General features: G+C 42.7%; 1 protein-coding gene across 2 annotated transcripts in view; it reads left to right on the forward strand.

Moving 5' to 3' along the window:
* The window catches only part of ccdc74 (coiled-coil domain containing 74), a 45,810-nt gene that overhangs the window by 20,574 nt on the left and 2,607 nt on the right, over positions 1-22,629 (forward strand). The window contains exons 4-8 of one of the 2 annotated variants that reach the window (XM_078553796.1): positions 1,430-1,507; positions 6,655-6,796; positions 7,731-7,944; positions 8,819-8,919; positions 11,668-11,724. In XM_078553796.1, coding sequence (XP_078409922.1) covers positions 1,430-1,507; positions 6,655-6,796; positions 7,731-7,944; positions 8,819-8,919; positions 11,668-11,724 — 592 coding nt within the window. The remainder of the gene's footprint in view (positions 1-1,429; positions 1,508-6,654; positions 6,797-7,730; positions 7,945-8,818; positions 8,920-11,667; positions 11,725-22,629) is intronic. The other variant, XM_078553797.1, reaches the window with a different exon arrangement.

The following is a 22,629-nucleotide window of genomic DNA, read 5'->3' on the forward strand; positions in this document are numbered from 1 at the left end:
GGCAAGTTGGATCCAAAATTGGCTCAGTGACAGCAAACAAAGGGCAATGGTTGATGGACGTTCTTGCAAATGGAAAACGGTTTCCAATGGTGTTCCGCAGGGCTCAATGTTGGGGCCCTTGCTGTTTGTTGTATATATCAATGATTTGGACTTAAATGTGGGAGGCACGATTGGGAAATTTGCAGATGACACAAAAATTGGCAGTGTAGTTGATAGTGAAGAGGATAGCTGTCAACTCCAGAATGATATCAATGGTTTGGTTGAGTGGGCAGAGAAGTGGCAAATGGAACTCAATCTGGAAAAGCATGAGGTAATGCTTTTGGGGAGGGCAAACAAAGCAAGGGAATACTCAATAAATGGGAAGTTATTGAGAGGGTTTGAGACCTTGTAGCGCATGTTCACAGGTCCTTGAAGGTGGCAGGACAGGTGGACAAGGTGGTCAAGAAAGCATATGGAATGTTTTCCTTTATTGGGTGAGGTACTGAATACAAAAGCAGGGATGTAATGATGGAACTGTATAAAACAGTGGTTAGGCCACAGCTGAAATTTTGTGTATAGTTCTAGTCACCACATTACAGGGAAGTTATAATTGTTCTGAAGACAGTGCAGAGGAGATTTACAAGAATGTTGCCAGGGCTTGAAAATTGCAGCTGTGAGGAGAGATTGGATAGGCTAGGGTTATTTTCCTTAGAATAGAGGAGGCTAAGGGGTGAACTAATTGAGGTGTACAAAATTATCAGGAGTCTCAACAGGGTAGACAGGAAAGACTTGTTTCCCCTAGCTGAGAGGTCAGTTACCAGGGGGTATAGATTTAAGGTGATTGGTAGAAGGATTAAAGGGGACATGAGGAAAAACCTTTTCACCCAGAGAGTAGTGGGCGTCTGGAATTTGCTTTCTAAGTTGGTGGCTGAGCCTGAAACGCTCAACTCATTTAAAAGGTACCTGGATCTGCATCTGAAGTGTAACCTGCAAGGCTATGGACCAGGGGCTGGAAAGTGAGATTAAAATGAACGGCCAGTTTCGTATTTCTCTTTTTTGGCTGGCGCAGGCATGATGGGCTGAATGACCTCTTTCTGCACCGTAACTTTTCTATGGTCTGGGGAATGCACTCTCAGTTGACCCATAACAAAAGGAGGAAATTTGTCAAACTGAGGAGGAATGTAAAAGAATCCAGGAAAACATGGGCAAAGGTATGTGGATAACTGGGAGATCATACCTTTTTCGGGAAAACACAAGGATTGGGTTTATATATATGACGTATAATCTATTGCACCTTTTAAAGGAAATTTGGATAAATATTTGCAGCAGAGAAAGATGTATAGTTTTGAGGAAATTACAGAGCAATGGGACTATTTTTGGATTGTTTTTAGTAAAGATCCAGCACAAATATAATGGGCTGAATGAGCTCTTACTTTGTTTTATGTTTTAGCAGGGAGTTCATCGTGTGTTAGTCCAAATGGTTCATTCACAGATACTGCCCAATTGAGTTGCAGAGATCATTCTACAGGTAAATATGCCACCTTCATCTCCTTTTGTAGGTTAATTCTCATCCAACAGCTCAAAAGCTGTTTGGCCAATTTCAATGTGTGGTAAAGGCTGCATTGCTACAGCACACTCAACAGCCAAAGCACAGGAGCTGCATGATCACAAAGCAGGTGGGAAAATGGAGTTGAAGCCCAAGATCAGCCATGATTGCATTGAATGGCAGAGCAGGCTCGACGGGCCGTGTGGTCTACTCCTGCTCCTATTTCTTGTGTGTTCTTCTCTTACTCCAATGTGGTTATAAGGGTGTAGGGATCCTTCAGTTACCTCTAGTAGCTCTTTAATCTATCCTGTGTTCCAATATAACGTACACTGGAGAGTCTATTATAACTGCCCCACCTGTCTGAGAGCAGAATATTAAGCGGCTGTATTGAACAGGTGCAAAAGCAATATACTGTGGATTTATACATGATGGTGAGAGATTCAATTTTCATTTTAACCTCATTACCCTTCACACTACTAGCTTGCTATTTTCCAGTTTGTGCCTCTGAGAATTGAACCTTTCAGCATCATGTGCAATTTTCCTGCATCAATTCTGATATTGTCCTTCATAGCCAAGTTATAACCATCATCTCACTCTCCAAATCAGCATTTATTTTCAATTGATAGGTGGTGTTGGTCCAGGAGTCCGTGTTATTGATGTAAAAGCAAAAAACTGCGGATGCTGGAAATCCAAAACAAAAATAAAAATACCTGGAAAAACTCAGCAGGTCTGACGTGTTATTGATGTGTTCGTTGTTACACAGAAAGTTGAACAATTGTGAATTAATCAGACAAAGCAATTCAGAAATCTGCAATAACATGGCCAGTATATAATTAAATTGAATGAAATAACTACAGCAGTGAGTATACTTCAGAAGTATTTAATTGGCTGTAAAGTGCTTTGGGACATCCTGAGGTCACGAAAGGTACCATATAAATGCAAGTCTTTAACTGCAAACCATATAAGATAGAGTGAATAACAAGGCTGCATAACCCATTCAGAGGCTGATAATTCCCCTAGAGTACATTAAAAACTGGCAACTAACTTCAGTCCTGGGCATTCACACAATGTATTTGGCATTGCTACATGCTGGCTTATCAATAATGGGTTTCAGTAATTGCAGGAAATCACACGGAGTTGTAGAAATATGAAGAGCCTTTGTTGAAGTTACCTGAAGCTTCAGGTTGTGTTATTTTTGTTTAATGTTTATTAAAACATATTATCTATGAAGTTTTAATTTAATTTAATTAATTTTTATGGTTGATTGAAGTCTTGACTGTACATTCTACTAGTAGATATGAGTGTTACAAGTTTGGACCTAACTTTAGCTATTCCCTTGGATAGTCCCATAAGTGGCCTCCCTAGGTATGTGCCTTTACAGTCCAGTGTCTAACTATATAATTGTACAACCCAGGGGTGTAACAAAAGTACCTCCTAACGATCTGAGCTGAATATTCATGCCTTTCTCGCACCTAGTCTCTCCGATAGTTTCAAAGATAGACAGAAGAAGTGTGGTCAAATACAAATCATTAAGATGCTTTATTTTGCAGGGAGTGATAATGCAGATTAACTGTTATATTCACACTCACTGAATTCCAGTCAGTTCATTTTTGTATAATAATACAAAACAACGAACATGCTACAATTCCCTGCATCAGTGAATCGTCCTACTTGACTTAAACAAAATAACCTTTAATTGCTTTCCTGCTTCTAATATATTGTCACTGCCTTGACCCACTGCAGCCCATGTAATGTATGTACATCGACAATACCTTATTTTTCTGCAGTGGTTTAATACAACAGAGTGGCTTGTGAGGCCATTTCAGGGGGCAGTTGAGAGCCAGATTGCTATGGGTATAAAGTCACATGTCGGTTTGACAGGGTAAGGTTGGCAGACTTCTTCCCCTATATGACATTAGAATCAATAAAACGGCATTTGATCATCAACAACATTTTAAAAATATTTTTATAATAAGTAAATAAGAGGGATGAGGGCTTGCATCAAGGATTCAGGGAGTTAGTCAGTAGACTAAAGAGCAAGACCTCTCGGGTTGTAATCTCTAGATTACTCCCAGTGCCACATGCTAGCGAGCTCAGAAATAGAATAGCGCAGATGAATACGTGGATTAAGAGTTGGTGCAGGATGGAGGGTTTTAGATTCCTGGATCACTGGGACCGTTTCTGGGGAAGGTGGGACCTGTACAAGTGGGATGGTCTACATCTGAATGAGAGTGGGACTAACATCCTTGTGGGCGGGTTTGTTAGTGCTGTTGGGAGGAGTTTAAACTAATTCGGCAGAGGGAGGGGACACAGAATGTTAGCAGAATAAGGACACATCATAATACAGTAAAACAATCAAGTCAGAAGGAGTACAGCTGCATTAAGTTTCAAGGGAGTAAGGCAAGGCTGGATGGCCTCTACTTTAATGCCAGGAGTAATCCAGGTAAAACGGATGAGTTAAGGATGAGGAGTGACACGTTGAATTATGATATAGTAGCCATCACTGAGATGTGGTTGAGGGAAGGGCAGGATTGGCAGCTCAACATTCCAGGATATAGAATCTTCAGGCGAGACAGGGGAGGGGGTAAAAGAGGAGGAGGTGTTGCATTATTAGTTAAGGAGTCAGTTACTGCAGTAAGGAGAGATGATATCTTGGAGGGGGCATTGAATGAAGCTTTGTGGGTAGAGCTTAGGAATAAAAAAGGGGCAGCCACATTGTTAGGTGTTTATTATAGACTTCCAGATAGTCAGCGGGAAATTGAGGAGCAAATATGTGCACAATTTGTGGAGGTGTGTAAAAACAATAACAATAGGGTAATTATATTAGGTGATTTCAACTTTCTCAACATTAATTGGGATAGACATAGTGTAAAGGGCTTGGATGGAGTGGATTTCTTGAAATGTGTACAGGGGAACTTTTTAGGTCAATATGTAGAGGGTCCAACAAGGGACAGCGCAGTGCTGGACCTAATTCTGGGGAATGAAGCCGGACAGATGGCTGAGGTGGCGGTGGGCAAGCAATTTAGCGATGGCGACCACAACATGGTACAGTTTAAGTTTGTTATGGACAAAGAAATAGACAAGTTGCAAAAAAAGGTTTTGGATTGGGGGAGAGTGGATTTTAGTAAAATAAGGCAGGATCTGGCCAAGGTAGACTGGGAACAGTTACTTGTGGGGAGATCTACAAAGGAACAGTGGGGGGTGTTCAAAAAGGAAATGGGGAGGGTACAGGCTCAACATGTTCCCTCTAGGGTGATAGGAAGGAGTAACAAGCCCAGAGAACCATGGATGACCAGAGATATTCAGGTTACGATGAGAAGGAAAAGAGAGGCTTTTAGCAGGTACAAGGGAAGCAAATCAGCAGAGGCATTAGTGGAGTACAGAAAGTGCAGGGTGGAGCTTAAGAAAGCAATTAGGAGAGCAAAGAGGGGATATGAGAAAGCTCTGGCTGGTAAAAGTTGTGAAAATCCCAAGATATTCTATAAGTATATCAATGAGAAGAGGATAACCAGGGAAAGAGTAGGGCCCATAAGGGACCAAGGGGGCAATCTATGGGTGGAGCCAGAGGACATCGCTAGAGTGTTGAATGAATACTTCACATCCGTCTTCACCTAAGAGAATGAGGATGAAGGTATCGAACTCAGGGAGAGAGACTGCGAGGTTCTTAAGCAAATTGATGTAGGGAGTGACAAGGTATTGGAGGTGTTGGCGGGTTAAAAGTGGACAGAGTTAACGTTTCGAGTCCGTATGACTCTTCTTCAGAACTAAAGAGAAGTAAAAATGTGGTGAAATATGTACTGTTTAAGGGGGGGTGGGACAGGTGAAGCTGGATAGAAGGCCAGCGATAGGTGGAGGCAAAGGAGAGATTGCGAAAGATGTCATAAACAAAAGGTCGAAGGGTTGTTGATGGTGGTGATACTGGCTAAAGGAGGTGCTAAGAGTAGAAAGCAGGATGAGCAAGTGACAGATGGCTCTAGTGGGGATGTGATTGGGGGAGGGGACGGCGTGGGAGAAAATATCGAAATAGACTAAAAGGTGGGGATAAAACAATGAATGGAAATAAATTTTTAAAAATAATAATAGAAATAGGTGGGAAAAAATATATAAAAATTAAAAAATTAATATTTGAATAAAAGGGGATCAAAAAGGTATGAGGATGGAGGAGAGAGCTTATGATCTGGAGGGAATGGTCCCTATGGAATGCCGACAGCGGGGGGGAGTGAAGTGAAGATGTGCTTGGTGGTGGCATCATGCTGGAGTTGGCAGAAATGGCGGAGGATGATCCTTTGAATGCGGAGGCTGGTGGGTTGAAAAGTGAGGACAACAGCCCTATCATGGTTCTGGGAGGGAGAGGAAGGTGTGAGGGCAGAGGTGCGGGAGATGGGTCGGACACCATGTCAACGTTGTAATGTCACCATCTCTCCTTTGCCTCCACCTATCGCTGGCCTTCTATCCAGCTTCACCTGTCCCACCCCACTTAAGCAGTATATATTTCACCACATTTTTACTTCTCTTTAGTTCTGAAGAAGAGTCATACGGACTCAAAACGTTAACTCTGTCTTTCTCTCCTCAGATGCTGTCAGACTTGCTGAATTTTTCTAGCAATTTTTGGTTTTGTTAATGTCAAAACCTAGCTCGTTAGCATTTTAACTGCCTGGTCACCTTGCAAATCAATGTAGTTTTTTTAAAAATAGTGAATACACTGTACTTTAGTGTGTAATCCTCAAAGGCAACTTTTTCCCAAAGTACTTTCTGTGGGAAAATAGTTAAAATTTCAAAATATGACAGGACACAGCTCATTCTCTGACCCAGACTCGAGTGTAAACCCATCCTTACAGCAATACAAGTCAATCCCTTTGAATGGAAACCAACACTCTGTAGCTTGAACTATCAAGCCACTTTTAGTTGTCAGTCCCATTTTTGTATGGTGTTACATTTAGTTCTACTCCATGATAATTTGCTACGATAATCTATAATAAATAGATTGTTTTTACTAATTAATTTGTAAAAGATCACTTCTCCCTTCATCTTCGCTTAAGAGTATAGTTCTCCAGTTTGAGGATTTGGGCAGTAAATCCTCTGAGGCCTCTGACAATCCTGCAACTGATTTCATTGTTTTCTTGTTGTAGGTAGAAAGCATTCTCAGAAAAGTAGCCAGCGTCGAGCTGTACTGCAGGAAGATCGGGTCAAGGAGCAGAGGACTGCATTGAAAGAGCCACAGAAGCACAGCTCTGCTCGCCGTAAGCTCTCCACAGAGGCAGCTAACAGAAGGTACAGTGTTGCAGAGTGCAAGAGGTTCCCCTATCCTGCAAACTGTTCAGCTCTCTTGTCCCACAATGAACCCCTGCAGTTAGTTATACTAAGTTCAGGGTGGACTACATTGAGATTGAAACATTCCCATCCTTTATTGTATCAAACCTCATACTGAGATTTGGAGATTTGCAAAACCAGCTGGATCCTAATCATGATATAAATATTGGGGTTTGTCCAACAGTATGCTGAAATGACAACCAAGTTAAGCACAGCCTTGGGAAAAGCTGGGATCCACAGTGGGTTAGACACTTCTGGGTCTGAGTTCAAATCTAACTGATTGATGGGATGAAAATCTCCTTCACCTGCTAGCTGTAAGGGTCCTATGTAAAATTAGTTTGGCCAGACTCACTTGTGTTCTTGGTAGAGATGGGTCTGCAGCATAAACCACTGAATGATTTGACACTGGCATCCTTACCCAGAGAGGCTGGCATAGGGAATGTTTTTTTAAATATAAAGTCCTACTGTGTTATAGGAGGGATCCTTCTGAGGTTGGGACTGAGTTATGTTGTTGGGCAGAATAGAAGGAGCTTTACTGTGCATCAGATGAGCACTCTGTACTGCATCAATGTGGAACATCTTTCCCTATTTACCACGCCTGGCATCCCTAGACCTATCTGAGTGAGATTGCCAACCAATGTTAAATTAAGATCAGTTTTGTGCTGAGGCCACAAAGAAAAGAATTGAGAACAACCTAAAATCACTTCATATAAGCTCATTTGTCTGGACGAGATTTGAACTCAGAGCTCAGTGGTGAATGGCCCATGTTGGGCCTAATAACACTCGCCAACCCCTGCAAGTTCAAATTTCCTAACGCCTGTAGGTAAAATTTGAAAAGGTAAAATTTCTCCAAGGCAAACTGTGCTTCAGACCAACAGTGATTCATCTGTTATAGGAGCAGTGGGACTGAAGCCTCCCAGCAATCCAGTTCGGTATTACCTGTGCTGACTCTTCAACCAGAATTAGATGAGGCACAGATGTTTGTTATATCGCTCACTCCCCTTTTGATCCAGATTGATCCTTCTGGGTCACCTCGGGCTCCGACATTGCAGGAATGTGCAATCATCGTCCGACACTTGCACAACACCAGCAGCCTACAGTCTCAGGAGGTAAGAATGTCATATTTTATGAGCTTTTCAACCTGACATTCTCCTTGGGTTCAGTATCGCTGCACACTCTTGTTAGAGGACTCCATCTCACTGCGACTCAGAGTGCGCCTATACCTTCCACCTTGGTATCAGCAGCTAACTGGAGTAAATCACGTTGTACCACATGATCTGCTCATTTTCAGTAGACTGATCACTATTACACTGAGGCTCAGACTGTAAACTAGCAGACAATTTAACTGTAAACAGGTAAATGAATAGTAATTACAAACTTTGCTATTTTACTGAAGTATCTACATCTATGGTTAACTCATCAGATGGGGATTGAGTCTGGGATGCCTAGTAAGACTTGTTTTACCAACTAGGCCATCAGGGCTTTTATTATTTGTTAAGAAGAGAGACATGTTGTCAAAGCTTTTCATCTTGCACTCATCAGGACAAACACAAGAATGCCAAATTTCAAATGAGCTCAACAGTTTATGTAAGTATAAATTGTTGTGATTGTTTGAAATTTGGCATTCTTGTGTTTGTCCTGATGAATGTAGATGAAAAACTTTGACAACATGTCTCTCTTTTCAGCAATATTCAAGTTCTGTACTACCAAGCAACCATATTATAATTATACGATGTTGCATAATATTGTGCTACAATATTAGTTCATGTAGCAACAGTGTAGTCTCACTGAACTAGTTACATTAGCATCATCCAAACTTAAAGCCTCTTCTGGATGCTTTACAAATGACCTACACTGGAAGACAAGATGACAGCAGGCACCCAGGGACAGGGAATGAAAAAGCATGCGCTAGCCTCTGATTCTCTTCCTGCATTGATCACCCCACTGTTTATATAATCATCCACATTCAATGGTCTCTCTTAGCTCCTACGTTTGAAGACAAGTTTGAAAGATCTGCTGTACTCCAACAAATGGACCCCGGATGCCTACCTCCTCGCCAAGGCTTACCTCGCTGATCTGAGCCAGTGAGTGGAGGGAATGTTTATTACAGTCTTGTGGGAAGTACAATACTGTTTTGTAACTGAAGTAGGAATAGAGGGAGACTCCCTAGGGATCAAATAGAGCAAATGAGAAGCGATTCATGGCTGTTATACTGCACATGTAATTTTTCAATCCTTAAATGTTATTTTCTATAGGTTAGAACGTTGCCTAATTTTTACACTTTCTGAATCAGAGAGATACTGTGGCGCGTCAAATCACTGCCAATTTTTGATTGGATACAGACTTTAACCAATCCTGAAATAGCTTATATTATCAGGTTACTCTTAGTTTCAGCGAGAGTTCTGTAAAAGTCTCTAGAATGCATTTTGATTCCCTGCAGCCAGGGAATCCATATGTATTAAAAACGGAAAATGCTGGAAAAGCTCAGCAGGTCTGACAGCATCTGGGGAGAGAGAAACAGAGTTAATGTTTTGAGTCCACACGACTTCTTCAGAGCTAAAAAGAAGTAGAAATGTGATGGAATTTATACTGTTTAAGAGGGGTGGAGCAGGTGAAGCAGGATAGAAGGTCAGCGATAGGTGGGGGCTAAGGAGAGATTGACAAAGATGTCACGGACACAAGACGAAGGGAATGTTAATTGTAGTGGTGAAGACCAAGGATGATGCTGCTAGCAGCATAAAGGTAAGAAAGCAGAATGTGTTAATAGCAGAGCAAGGGTCAGCGCTCTGTGAAAGAACAACATAGAACAAGAGACAGATAGCCCTTTTGGGGGTTGGGGGAGGTGGCATTGGTTGGGGGAAAAGGATTTAAAAAGGGGGTGAAAAGGGGGGATAAAAAGGATAAAACAATGAATGGATGAAAATGAAAATAAATAAATAACAATACATTTTTTAAAAAAGGGATTAAAAAAGGAGTGAAGATAGAGGAGAGACTTCATGGTCTGAAGTTGTTGAACTCAATGTTAAGTCCGGAAGGCTGCAAAGTGCCTGATCGGAAGATGAGGTGCTGTTCCTCCAGTTTGCGTTGAGCTTCACTGGAACGTTGCAGCAGGCCAAGGACAGACATGTGGACATGAGAGCAGGGTGGTGTGTTGAAATGGCAAACTACAGGGAGGCCTAGGTCATGCTTGTGGACTGAGCAAAGGCGTTCCGCAAAACAGTCACCCAGTCTATGTTTGGTCTTCCCAATATAGAGGAAATCGCATTGGGAGCAGCGAATGCAGTAGACCAAATTGAAGGAGGTGAAGCGCTACTTCACCTGAAAGGAGTGTTTGGGGCCTTGGATGGTGAGGGGGGAGGAGGTAAAGGGGCAGGTGTTGCACATTCTGCGATTGCATGGGAAGGTGCTGTAGGGAGGAAATCAGGTATTGGGGGGTGATATGGAGTGGACCAGGGTGTCACAGAAGGAACAGTCCCTAGAGAATGCTGACAAGGGGGGTGAAAGGAAGATGTGTTTGGTGGTGGCATCATGCCGGAGTTGGTGGAAATGGCAGAGGAGGATCGTTTGAATGCAGAGTCCAGTGAGGTGAAAAATGAGGACAAGGGGAACCCTATCATGGTTCTGGGAGTGAAGGGAAGGGGTGAGGGCAGAGGTGCGGGAGATGGGTCAAACACAGTTGAGGGCCCTGTCCTACAGTGGGAGGAAAACCTCTTTGAAGGAAGACATGTCAGAGGTACCATTTTGGAAAGTGGCATCATCGGAACAGATGCGACAGAGGCGGAGGAACTGAGAGAATGGGATGGAGTCCTTACAGGAAGTAGGGTGTGAGGAGCTGTGGTCAATGTAGCGGTGGGAATCGGTGGACTTGTAGTGAATGTAGTGGACAGTCTATCACCAGAAATTGAGACAGAGAGGTCAAGGAAGAGAAGTGTCAGAGTGGACCATGTGAAGGTGATAGAGGGGTGGAAATTGGAAGCAAAATTGATAACTTTTTCCACAAGAGCATGAAGCAACACTGATATAGTCATCGATGTACCAAAAAAAGAGTGGTGGGAGATTGCCTGAGTAAGACTGGAACAAAGAATGTTCCACATACCCCATTAAGAGACAGGCATAACTGGGGCCCATGTGGGTGCACATACCTTTTATTTGGAGGAAGTGAGACAGGTTTAAGGAGAAATTGTTCAGTGAGAGAACAGGTTCCGCCATATGGAGGAGAGTGGTACTAGATGGAGATTGTTCGGGCCTCTGTTCAAGGAAGAAGCGAAGAGCCCTCAGACCATCCTGGTGGGGGACTGAGGTTTAGGGATTGGATGTCCATGGTGAAGAGGAGGTGGTTAGGGCCAGGGAACTGGAAATTGTTGATATGATGTAAGGCATCAGAGGAATTGCAGATATAGATGGGAAGAGACTGGGTGAGTTCCGTGGGGCAGGAACTGGCTGACACAATGAGTCTTCCGGGACAGTCCTGTTCCTGTTTGTGGATTTTGGGAAGGAGGTAGAAGTGTGCTGTGCGGGGTTGGGAGACTATGAAGTTGAAAGCTGTGGAGGAAGATCTCCAGAGGAGATGAGGTCAGTGACAGTCCTGGAAACAATGGCTTGATGTTTGGTGGTGGGGTCATGGCCTAGGTCATATGTATGTTTGGTGGGAGGCCACACAATGGTCAGAGCCAAGCTCTTGTGATGTGTTATGCAAAAAGAAAATAATTAGGATTATTTGTCCTCAATAAGAGCTGCTCAGGGTGGAATACTATGAAATAATAAGGTATATGAAACAGTCCAAGGCAAGGGGTCGTCTCAAGGTTTAACTTTGTGTTTGTTTTCCCTCCCAGAGAACGGGATGTGGTGCAACTGCCTAAAGTGCCCTTGAAAGAACGACCTAAAAAACTGTAAGTTTACTGAGCATCGTAGTGTTAACCTGCATCCTTCGCTTGTGCACTGACAAACAACGAAAGCTCTAAAATATCACTTGAGAAAGAGGCAGATTTCCCATTTCACTGATCACAGTCGGAGCTAACTCAGACAGGGCAGATTAATACAACCAAGGGAATTGAAGGGCTAGGCTGAAACGCTTTCAGTGATGGTGCATAGCCTGGAACAGAGGATGTATGCCTTGAGTACAGCCTGATTCTAAGTATACGGGAGGCTGTATTTCTGATCCAGAAAGCATGAGCAACAAAGGAGTTTGATATTCTGGGGAATGAAGAGGCTGGAGGAGCTATCATATGGTGTCTGCTTTTGTATATTGGAATGTGAGGCCCTCCTTCCCACCCGCAGTCCTCCCATGTACAGTGATCCTGCTCCCTCGCAGCCCTTACAGAGCTCCCACCCCGCTGCCTCTCTAGTGTTTGGTGCCCATTGAGCTCCTCCCATTAAAATTTCAGCGCACACAATTATTTTTGGAGCTCCCCTCATGTCTTGACTTTGCTGCCTTGGTGCTGCAGCGTCATTCGCACTTCCTCAACACAATTTCAATCTGACAGTTGCACTGTGATTGGCCATGGACTGTTTCCCATGTTCCTGCCATGGGCTGAGTAGCCAAGGAAGCAGCAGCAGCTGAAGTGATATGTGGGAATAGTTTAAAAAAAACTCCACTGTCCATGTGTTGGTAAAATCCCTTAACAGGCATTTGGAGTACTGGGGTACTCATTGACCCTGAATGAAGGAGCTGGTGTTGCCATCACAGACGAGATCTCATAGAATAAACATTACTAACTCCAGTAACTATATTTGCCCATATAAAGAGGCTAATTGTACTGAATACACATGTAAGCTGATAGCATTGGCTCCTGAGCAAGGGGCTGAAGGCTTTGGTTTTTCTGTCACTCTTCAATTAGCTCCTGCCAATGCCAGCTCTTTGTGAGGATGTGATGGGATGGTGATGTCAGGAGTGGGGGGGGTCAGTGGTAGGGAGGGACAGGTAGTTCGGGTCCATTTCCTTTTGCAGTTAAAATGTGACTGCAAATGAAATTGCTGAATATTATTGGGAATCATTTAGGAACCCCAAGTGTGGGATGATGTGAAATATCAGACCCAGGGCAGAAGGACCTGATTGGTGTGTTCTGTTAAATGTCTCCTGGCCTCTCCAGAGGAAGAATGCTGGGGTACAATTTCCAAAGGCACCAAAGCACTTTCTTATCTCACCCCTGCCTCAAATGGCTATCCAACCACAGCGGGAAGCACCATTGAACCCAATCATGTTTACAGCCAATGTCCACTCAAGTGGACTGTCCAGGGAGGGGCGGTCTTCACTGACCAGTAGCAGGAACAAGAGCTGGTCTGTGTATCTTCCTGAGCACTAAGGCTGCAATATCTTGGCTGTGATCAGTTAATGTCAGCAATCAGACTGTTGACTGTAGGTGTGTGTGTAGAGCTATCCCAGATGGTGCACACTCGTGTTAGATTTTTATAGAATAATGCCATATATCCAGATTGCCCTTCAGTGAAGGTCTTTATAGAATCGTAGAGTGATTACAGCATAGAAAGAGGCCATTCAGCCTGCCATGTCCATGCTGGCCCTCCAAGAGCCCCTCACCTCATCTCACCTTTTTCCCTATAGCCTTGTAATTTTTTTCTTTTCAGATAATTTTCCAATTCCTTTTTGTAAACCATGATTGAATCTGCCTTTGCCACACTCTCAGGCAGTGCATTCCTGATCCTAACCACTCACTGTGTGAAAAAAACATCCGCATGTCGCCACTGGTTTTTTTGCCAACCACTGTAAGTTGGTGTCCTCTGGTTCTTGACCCTTCTGCCAATGGGAACAGTTCCTTCCTATTCTACTCTGTCCAGATCCCTCATGATTTTGAACACCTCTATCAACGTAACTGAAGTTCCATCATCCTGGAACTATTCTTGTATATCTTTTCTTCACTCTCTTCGATGTCTTCACATCCTTTCTAAAGTATGATGCCCAGAATTGGACAATACTCCAATAGAGGCTAACTGAACTAGTGTTTTATACAGGTTTACCATGACTTTCTTGCCTTTGTACTCTAAGCTGCTTTTTATAAAACCTTGATCCTGTTTGCCTTATTAACCACTTTCTCAATCTGCCCTGCCATCATTTGTGCACGTTTATCCCCAGGTTCCTCTGCTCCTGCACCCACTTTAGATTTGTATCCTGTGTTTGTTTGCCTCTCCTCATTCTACTGACCAAAAATAAATTATTTCACACTTCTCTGCAAAAGATTTCATCTGCCATGTGTCTCCCCATTGCAGCAGCCTGTCTATGTCCTCTGGAGGTCTATCACTATCCTCCTCACAGTTCACAGTATTTCCAAGTTTTATATTATCTGCAAATTTTGAAAGTGCGCCCTGTACACCCAAGTCTAGGTTATCAATATAGATCAAGGAAAACAGTGGTTCCAATATCGACTCCTGGGGATCCCCATTGTATACCTTCCTTCAGTCCGAGAAATAACCATTCACCACTGCCCTGTTTCCTGTCACTCAGTCAACTTCGTATTCATGCTGCCACTGTCCCTTTTATTCCATGGGCTTTGCTGACATGCCTGTTATATAGAATGTCTTCAAACATCTTTTAGAAATCCATGTACACCACATCAACAGCGTTACCCTCATCAATCCTCTCTGCCACCTCATTGAAAAATTCAATCAAACAAGTGAGACATGATTTGCCGTTAAATCCTTGCTGGATTTCCAAATTAATCCATATTTGTCCAAATGACAGTTAATTTTGTTTCAGATTATCGTTTCTAAAAGTTTTCCCACCACTGACTGGCCTGTAGCTGCTGGGCTTATCTTTAACCCCCCTTTGAATAAGAGTGTAACATTCACAATTCTCCAGTTTTCTGGCATCATCACTGAGTCTAAGGAAACCTGAAAAATTGTGGCCAGTGCCTCCGCAATTTCCACCCTTATTTCCCTTAGTATCCTTGGATTAACATGGAAAATAGGAGCAGGAGTAGGCCATTCAGCCCTTTGAGCCTGCTCCGCCATTCATTATGATCATGGCTGATCATCCAACTCAATAGCCTGCTCCCGCTTTCTCCCCATATCCTTTGATCCCTTTCGCCCCAAGAGCTGCATCTAACTCCTCCTTGAAAACATACAATGTTTTGGCCTCAACTACTTTCTGTGGTAACAAATTCCACAGGCTCACCACTCTGGGTGAAGAAATTTCTCCTCATCTCGGTCCTAAATGGTCTCCCCCTTATCCTCAGACTGTGACCCCCGGTTCTGGACTCCCCCACCATCGGGAACATCCTTCCTGCATCTACCCTGTCTAGTCCTGTTAGAATTTTATAGGTTTCTATGAGATCCCCCCTCATTCTTCTGAACTCCAGCGAATATAGTCCTAACCGACTCAATCTCTCCTCACATGTCAATCCCACCATAACAGGAATCAGTCTGGTAAACCTTCGCTGCACTCCCTCTATAGCAAGAACATTCTTCCTCAGATAAGGAGACCAAAACTGCACACAATATTCCAGGTGTGGCCTCACCAAGGCCCTGTATAATTGCAGCAAGACATTCCTGCTCCTGCACTCGAATCCTCTGGCTATGAAGGCCAACATATCATTTGCCTTCTTTACTGTCTGCTTACCTTCAGCGACTGGTGTACGAGGACACCCAGGTCTCGTTGCACATTCCCCTCTCTCAATTTATAGTCATTCAGATAATCTGCCTTCCTGTTTTTGCTACCAAAGTGAATAACCTTACATTTATCCGTATTATACTGCATCTGCCATGCATTTGCCCACTCATTCAGCTTGTCCAAATCACCCTGAAGCATCTCTGCATCCTCCTCAGAGCTCATCCTCCCACCCAGCTTTGTGTCATTTGCAAATTTGGAGATATTACATTTAGCTTCCTCATCTAAATCATTAATATATATTGTGAATAGCTGGGATCCCAGCACCGATCCCTGCGGAACCCCACTAGTCACTGCCTGCCATTCGGAAAAAGGCCCGTTTATTCCTACTCTTTGTTTCCTGTCTGCCAACCAGTTTTCTATCCATCTCAATACACTACCCCCAATCCCACCGCTTTAATGTTACATGCTAATCTCTTATTTGGGACTTTGTTGAAAGCCTTCTGAAAGTCCAAATGAACCACTGGCTCCCCCTCATCAACTCTACTAGTTACATCCTTGAAAAATTCCAGTAGATTTGTCAAGCATGATTTCCCTTTCGTAAATCCATGCTGACTCTGTCCGATTCTGGCACTGTTTTCCAAGTGCTTAGCTATTAAATCTTTTATAATGGACTCTAGAACTTTCCCCACTACTGATGTCAGGCTGACTGGTCTATAATTCCCTGTTTTCTCTCCATCTTAAGTAGTGGGGTTACATTAGCTACCCTCCAATCTGTAGGAACTGTTCCAGAGTCTATAGAATCTTGAAAGATGACCACCAATGCATCCACTATTTCTAGGGCCACTTCCTTAAGTACTCTGGGATGTAGATTATCAGGCCCTGGGGATTTATCAGCCTTCAATCCCATCAATTTCCCCAACACCATTTCCTTACTAATATTGATTTCTTTCAGTTCCTCCCTCTCAATAAACCCTGTGTTCCCCAACATTTCTGGTATGTTATTTGTGTCCTCCTTCATGAAGACAGAACCAAAGTATGTATTTAGTTGGTCAGCCATTTCTTTGTTCCCCATTATAAATTCCCCTGTTTCTGACTGTAAGGGACCTACATTTGTCTTCATCAATCTTTTTCTCTTCACATACCTATAGAAACTTTTGCAGTCAGTTTTTATGTTCCCCGCATGCTTATTCTCGTACTCTATTTTCCCCTTCTTAATCAATCCCTTGGTCCTCCTTTGTTGAATTCTAAACTGCTCCCAATCCTCAGGTCTGTTGTTTTTTCTGGCCAATTTGTATGCCTCTTCCTTGGATCTAACACTATCTCTAATTTCCCTTGTAAGCCATGGTTTGGCCACCTTTCCTATTTTACTTTTGCGCCAGACAGGAATAAACAATTGTTGCAGTTCACCCATGCACTCTTTGAATATTTGCCATTGCCTATCCACTGTCATTCCTTTAAGTAACGTTTCCCAATCCATCATAGCCAACTCGTGCCTCATACCATCGTAGTTTCCTTTATTAAGATTCAGGATCCTAGTCTCAGAATCAACAATGTCACTCTCCATCTTGATGAAGAATTCTATTATATTATGGTTGCTCATACCCAAGGGGCCTTGCACAATTAGGTTGCCAATTATTCCTTTCTCATTACACAATACCCAGTCTAGAATGGCCTGTTCTCTAGCTGGTCCCTCAACGTGTTGGTCCAGAAAACCATCCCGTATACAGTCCAGGAATTCCTCCTCTACGGTATTGTTAGTAATTTGATTTGCCCAATCTATATGCAGATTAAAGTCACCCATAATTACAGATGTTCCTTTATTGCATGCGTCTTTAATTTCCTGTTTAATGCCATTCCCAACATCACCACTACAGTTTGGGGGTCTATGTACAACCCCCACTAACATTTTTTGCCTCTTAGTGTTTCTCAGTTCTACCCAGATTCCACATCATCAGAACTAATATCGTTCCTCACTATTGCGTTAATTTCCCCTTTAACCAGCAATGCAACTCCACCGCCTTTTCCTTTTTGTCTGTCCTTCGTAAATACTGAATACCCCTGGATGTTCAGTTCCCATCCCTGGTCACCCTGCAGCCATGTCTCCGTAATTCCGACTATATCATACCTGTTTACACCTATTTTCACAGTTAATTCATCCACTTTATTGCGAATGCTCCTCGCGTTAAGGCACAAAGCCTTAAAGCTTGTCTTTTTAACATTACTTGTCCCGTTCCTGCTATTTTTCACTGAGGCCCTGTTTGATTCTTGCCCTTGATTTCTCTGCCTATCACTTTTCTTATTCCCCTTTCTGTCTTTTGTTCTTGCCCTTGATTCCCCTTCCTCTGACTCCTTGCATAGTTTCCCATCCCCCTGCCATTTTAGTTTAAACCCTCCTCAAGCACTCTGGCAAATATTCCCCCTCAGACATCAGTCCCAGTCCTGCCCAGGTATAACCCATCCAGTTTGTACTGGTCCCAACTCCCCCAGAATCAGTCCCAATGTCCCAGGAATCTGAAACCCTCCCCCTCACACCATCTCTTCTGCCACGTATTCATCGAATATATCCTGCTATTTCTACTTTGACTAGCACGTGGCATTGGTAGTAATCCTGAGATCTTTTGAGGTCATACTTTTCAACTTACTTCCTAACTCCCTATATTCTGCTTTTAGGACATCCTTTTTTTTACCTATGTCATTTGTACCAATGTGTACCATGAACCACTGGCTGTTTACCCTCCCCCTTCAGAATGGCCGCTCTGAGACATCCTTGACTCTAGCGCCAGGGAGGCAACATACCATCCTGGAGTCTCATTTGTGGCCACAGAAACACCTATCTATTCCCCTTACAATTGAATCCTCTGTAACTATTGCATTCCCACACTTTTTACTCCTCCCCTGTGCAGCAGAGCCAACTATGGTGCAAGGAATTTGGCTGTCGCTGCTTTCCGCTGAGAGGCCATTCCCCTCAACAGTATCCAAAACGGTATATCTGTTTTGCAGGGGAATAGCCACTGTATTCATCGCCTCTGATCCTGGTAACTTATCAGCTTTAAGTACAGGCAACCTTTCTAACACCTCCTCTTTATCAACTTTTAGCCCATCCAGACTCCCAATTACCTCCTCTTTCACTACAATTTTGGCAGTATCATCTTCCTTGGTAAAGACAAATGCAAATGTTACGTACAGGAGGGGGTTAATTTAAACAGCCCCGATTTCTCCTCTCACTACCCATCTAAACAGAAAGGTGTTTTGATTTGATTCCTCCTTTATAAGAGGTGGCATGTTTCCCAACCCTTCGGTTTTGGTGCGATCCAATTTTCTATAAATAACCACACAGCAAACTTGAGATAGGATGAATTCAGAGGGTTAGTTTATTCACACACACTCCAAACGTAGGGGGGTGGGGTCGCTACATAGCCCCTTGTGCACTCATATAGTAAAGGAAGGATAGAGAAAAAAAGATTTACAGGGCAAAGACCACAGAGAAAAGAATTACTGTTTCACATGTGTCCATTGTCCAGAGCCCGAGTCCAATGAGGTATTCCTTCACAGAGGTCGACAGGTTGAAAACTGATACTGGATAATTCACTTTTCAAGTAGAGTTGACTTCCACGATGAGATAGGCATGCAGAGGTGAATCAGTCTAATAGGCAATAGTACAGAAATTCCAGTAGGAACAATGTAGATGGGGACAGGCATTCAGCTTGAGCACGATCCTTTTCCTGTGCTGCTGATAGGTAGATGGAAAGATGACAGTCTGAGCTTTGCAGCTCCACAAGGCAGTATTACTGGTTCCACCAGCAAGGGCTGTCATGTCACGTGACTCACACCTCTCCACTTTGGTTTTGACAAAGGGTATGTATCCCTTTGTCTGGGTCCCTGAGATTGCTAATGTTCTAATCATTAAGCCTTAAAGGGATGTTGCGGGGTCCTTTGTCCTAGCAGATGAATTGGCTGCGGTTGGCCAGGCTTGCCTTATGAAATGTAGATAGCCTTTATATAGTTTCCTTTGAGTTTGATCTCTGCAGCCCATTGGGGGTCGTTAGGGTTTTTTCAGAGATAACAAGGGGTGAATTTCCCTGATACTGCCGTAAAGTTTCTTTTGTTCAGGGTCACAGACAGACAGCTTCAGGCATTTTAAGGTCTTTGTCCAGTTTTTAATATATATATCCTCCTGGCTAATTTCTAAAATTTTATGAAAATATAGTGTGTGAGGTCTTAGCTCCCTGACTCAAAGCACACATTCAGTACTACAGCCATGCTCCCTGCCTCCATGCGTAAAGCCCCTTTTTGGCCTCTAAATGGCCCTACTACTCCTTTTACTACTCTTTTACTATTTATATACCTATAGAAGACTCTATGATGCTCTTTCTCTTCTTGTACTTGCATTTTGCAGCTCTTATTTCTTTTTCATTCCACTCAGAACTTTTTATATTCAGCCTGTTTCTCACTTGTATCATGCACCTGACATCTGTCATATGCGCTCTTTTACAGCTTCATAATACTCTCGATCTCTTTTGTTATCCAGGGAGCTCTGGCTTTCCTACCACCCCCCTCATGGGAATGTACCTTGACTTAACCTGAATTATCTCCTCTTTAAAGGAAGTTCATCACCTCCCAGTCTTTGAGTTCATTTTATCTGGACCAGATTCATTCTCAGCCCATTGAAATTTTCCCTCTTCCAATTGATTATTTTTTACTCTGGATTTCTCCTTGTCCTTTTCCATAGCCAACCTAACCCAATGCTATGATCACTGTCACCTAAATGTTCCCCAACTGCCATGTCCCACCTCATTCCCCAGAACCAGATTCAGCAATGCCTCTTTCCTTGTTGGATTGGAAATGTACTGAATTAAAAAATTCTCCTTAACACGTATGAACAAGGAGCAGGAGTGGGCCATTTGGCCCCTCAAGCCTGCTCGAGGGATCATGGCTGATCTGATAGTAACCTCAAACCTGCATCCCGCCTATCCCCGATAACCTATCACCCCCTTGCTTACCAAGAATCTATCCACCTCTGCCTTAAAAATATTCAAAGACTGCTTCCACCTCCTTTTCAGGTAGAGTGTTCCAAAGACTCAACACCCTCAGAGAAAAAATTTCGCCTCATCTGTTTTAAATGAGTGACCCCTTATTTTTAAATAATGACCCCTAGTTCTAGATTCTCCCACAAGAGGAAACATCCTCTCCACATCCACCCTGTCAAGACTCCTCAAGATCTTATATGTTTCACTCAAGTCACCTCTTACTCTTCTAAACTCCAGTGGATACAAGCCTAGCCTGTCCAACCTTTCCTCATAAGACAACCCGCCCATTCCAGGTATTAGTCTGGTAAACCTTCTCTGAACTGCTAATGCATTTACATCCTTCCTTAAACAAGGTGACTAATACTGTGTACACTAGTGCTCTGCATAACAGAAGCATAACCTCCCTAATTTTGTATTCAATTCCCCTCGCAATGAATGATAACATTCTATTAGCTTTCCTAATCACTTGCTGTACCTGCATACTAACCTTTTGCGATTCATGCACTAAAATACCCAGGTCCCTCTGCATCTCAGAGCTCTGCAACCTCTCACCATTTAGCTAATATGCCTCACCTTTATTCTTCCTGCCAAAAGGGACAATTTCACATTTTCTCACATTATATTCCATTTGCCAGATCCTTGCCCACTCACTTAGCCTATCTATATCTCTTTGTAGCCTCCTTAAGTCCTCTTCACAAATTACTTTCCTACCTATCTTTGTGTCATCAGCAAATTTGGCAACCATCCAAGAAATTTATATAAATTGTAAACAGTTGAGGTCCCAGCACTGATCTCTGTGGCACACCACTTGTTATATCTTGCCAACCAGAGAAGATCCATTTATGCCTACTCTCTGCTTCCTGTTAGCCAGCCAATTTTCTATCCATGCCAATATGTTACCCCCTATACCATGAGCTTTTAGTTTCCACAATAACCTTTGATGTGGCACTTTATCAAATGCCTTCGGGAAATCTAAGTACAGTATATCCACTGGTTCCCTTTTATCCATAGCACACATTACTTCCTCAAAGAATTCCAATAAGTTGGTTAAACATGATTTCCCTTTCACAAAACCAAAACCTCTGCTTGATTACATTGAATTTATCCAAGTGTCCTGATATAGCTTCTTTAATAATAGCTTCATGTTTTCCCTATGACAGATGTTAAGCTAACTGGCTAGTAGTTTCCCGCTTTCTGCCTCCCTCCCTTTTTGAATAATGGAGTTCCATTTGCTATTTTCCAATCTAATGGAACCTTTCCCAAATCTAGGGACTTCGGAAAATTAAAACCAATGCATCAACTATCTCACTACCCACTTCTTTTAAGACCCTAGGATGAAGTCCATCAGGACCCAGGCACTTGTCATCCTGCAGCTCCAAAAATTTACTCAGTACCACTTCTCTGGTGATTGTAATTTTCCTGAGTTCCTCCCTCCCTTCCATTTCCTGATTTACAGCTGCTCCTGGGATGTTACTTGTATCCTCTATAGTGAAGACTGATTCAAAATACCTGTTCAATTCATCTGCCATTTCCTTGTTTTCCATTATCAATTCTCTGGACTCATTTTCTATAGGATCAACGCATACTTTCTTAACTTGTTTCTTTTAAAAATATTTATAGAAACTCTTATAATCTTTTTATACTTCTGACTAGATTTCTCTCATACTCTAATTTTTCCCTCCTTATTAATCTTTCAATTATCCTTTGCTGTTCCTTATATTCTGTCCAATTTTCTGACCTTCCCCCTGTCTATGCACAATTATATACTTTTTCTTTAAGTTTGATACTATCTTCAACCTTTCTAGTTACCACAGATGGTGTGACTGTCCCTTGGACTTTTTCTAACTCATTGGAATGTACCTATTGTGTATTCTGAAATAACCCCTTAAATGTTTGTCACTGCATCTCTATTGACCTTTCCCTTAACCTAATTTGCCAATTTACTTTAGCCAGCTCTGTTTTCGTGCCCTCATAATTGCCCTTATTTAAGTTTAAAAACAGTCTCGGACCCACTCCTCCTTCACTCAAACTGAATGTAAAATTCAATCACCTTTCCTCCCCCATTCTGTCCTTTACACAATTACTATTCCAGGCTATATTAAGATAATTAAAATCCCCCATTATAACACTCTCTGGTTTTAGATCTCTCGTTTTCTTGCAAATTTGTTCCTCTATATTTGTCTAGTTAGTGGCCTATAGACCCTGTA

Source organism: Cetorhinus maximus, chromosome 12, assembly GCF_964194155.1.
Source record: "Cetorhinus maximus chromosome 12, sCetMax3.hap1.1, whole genome shotgun sequence".
Classification (NCBI taxonomy): domain Eukaryota; kingdom Metazoa; phylum Chordata; class Chondrichthyes; order Lamniformes; family Cetorhinidae; genus Cetorhinus; species Cetorhinus maximus.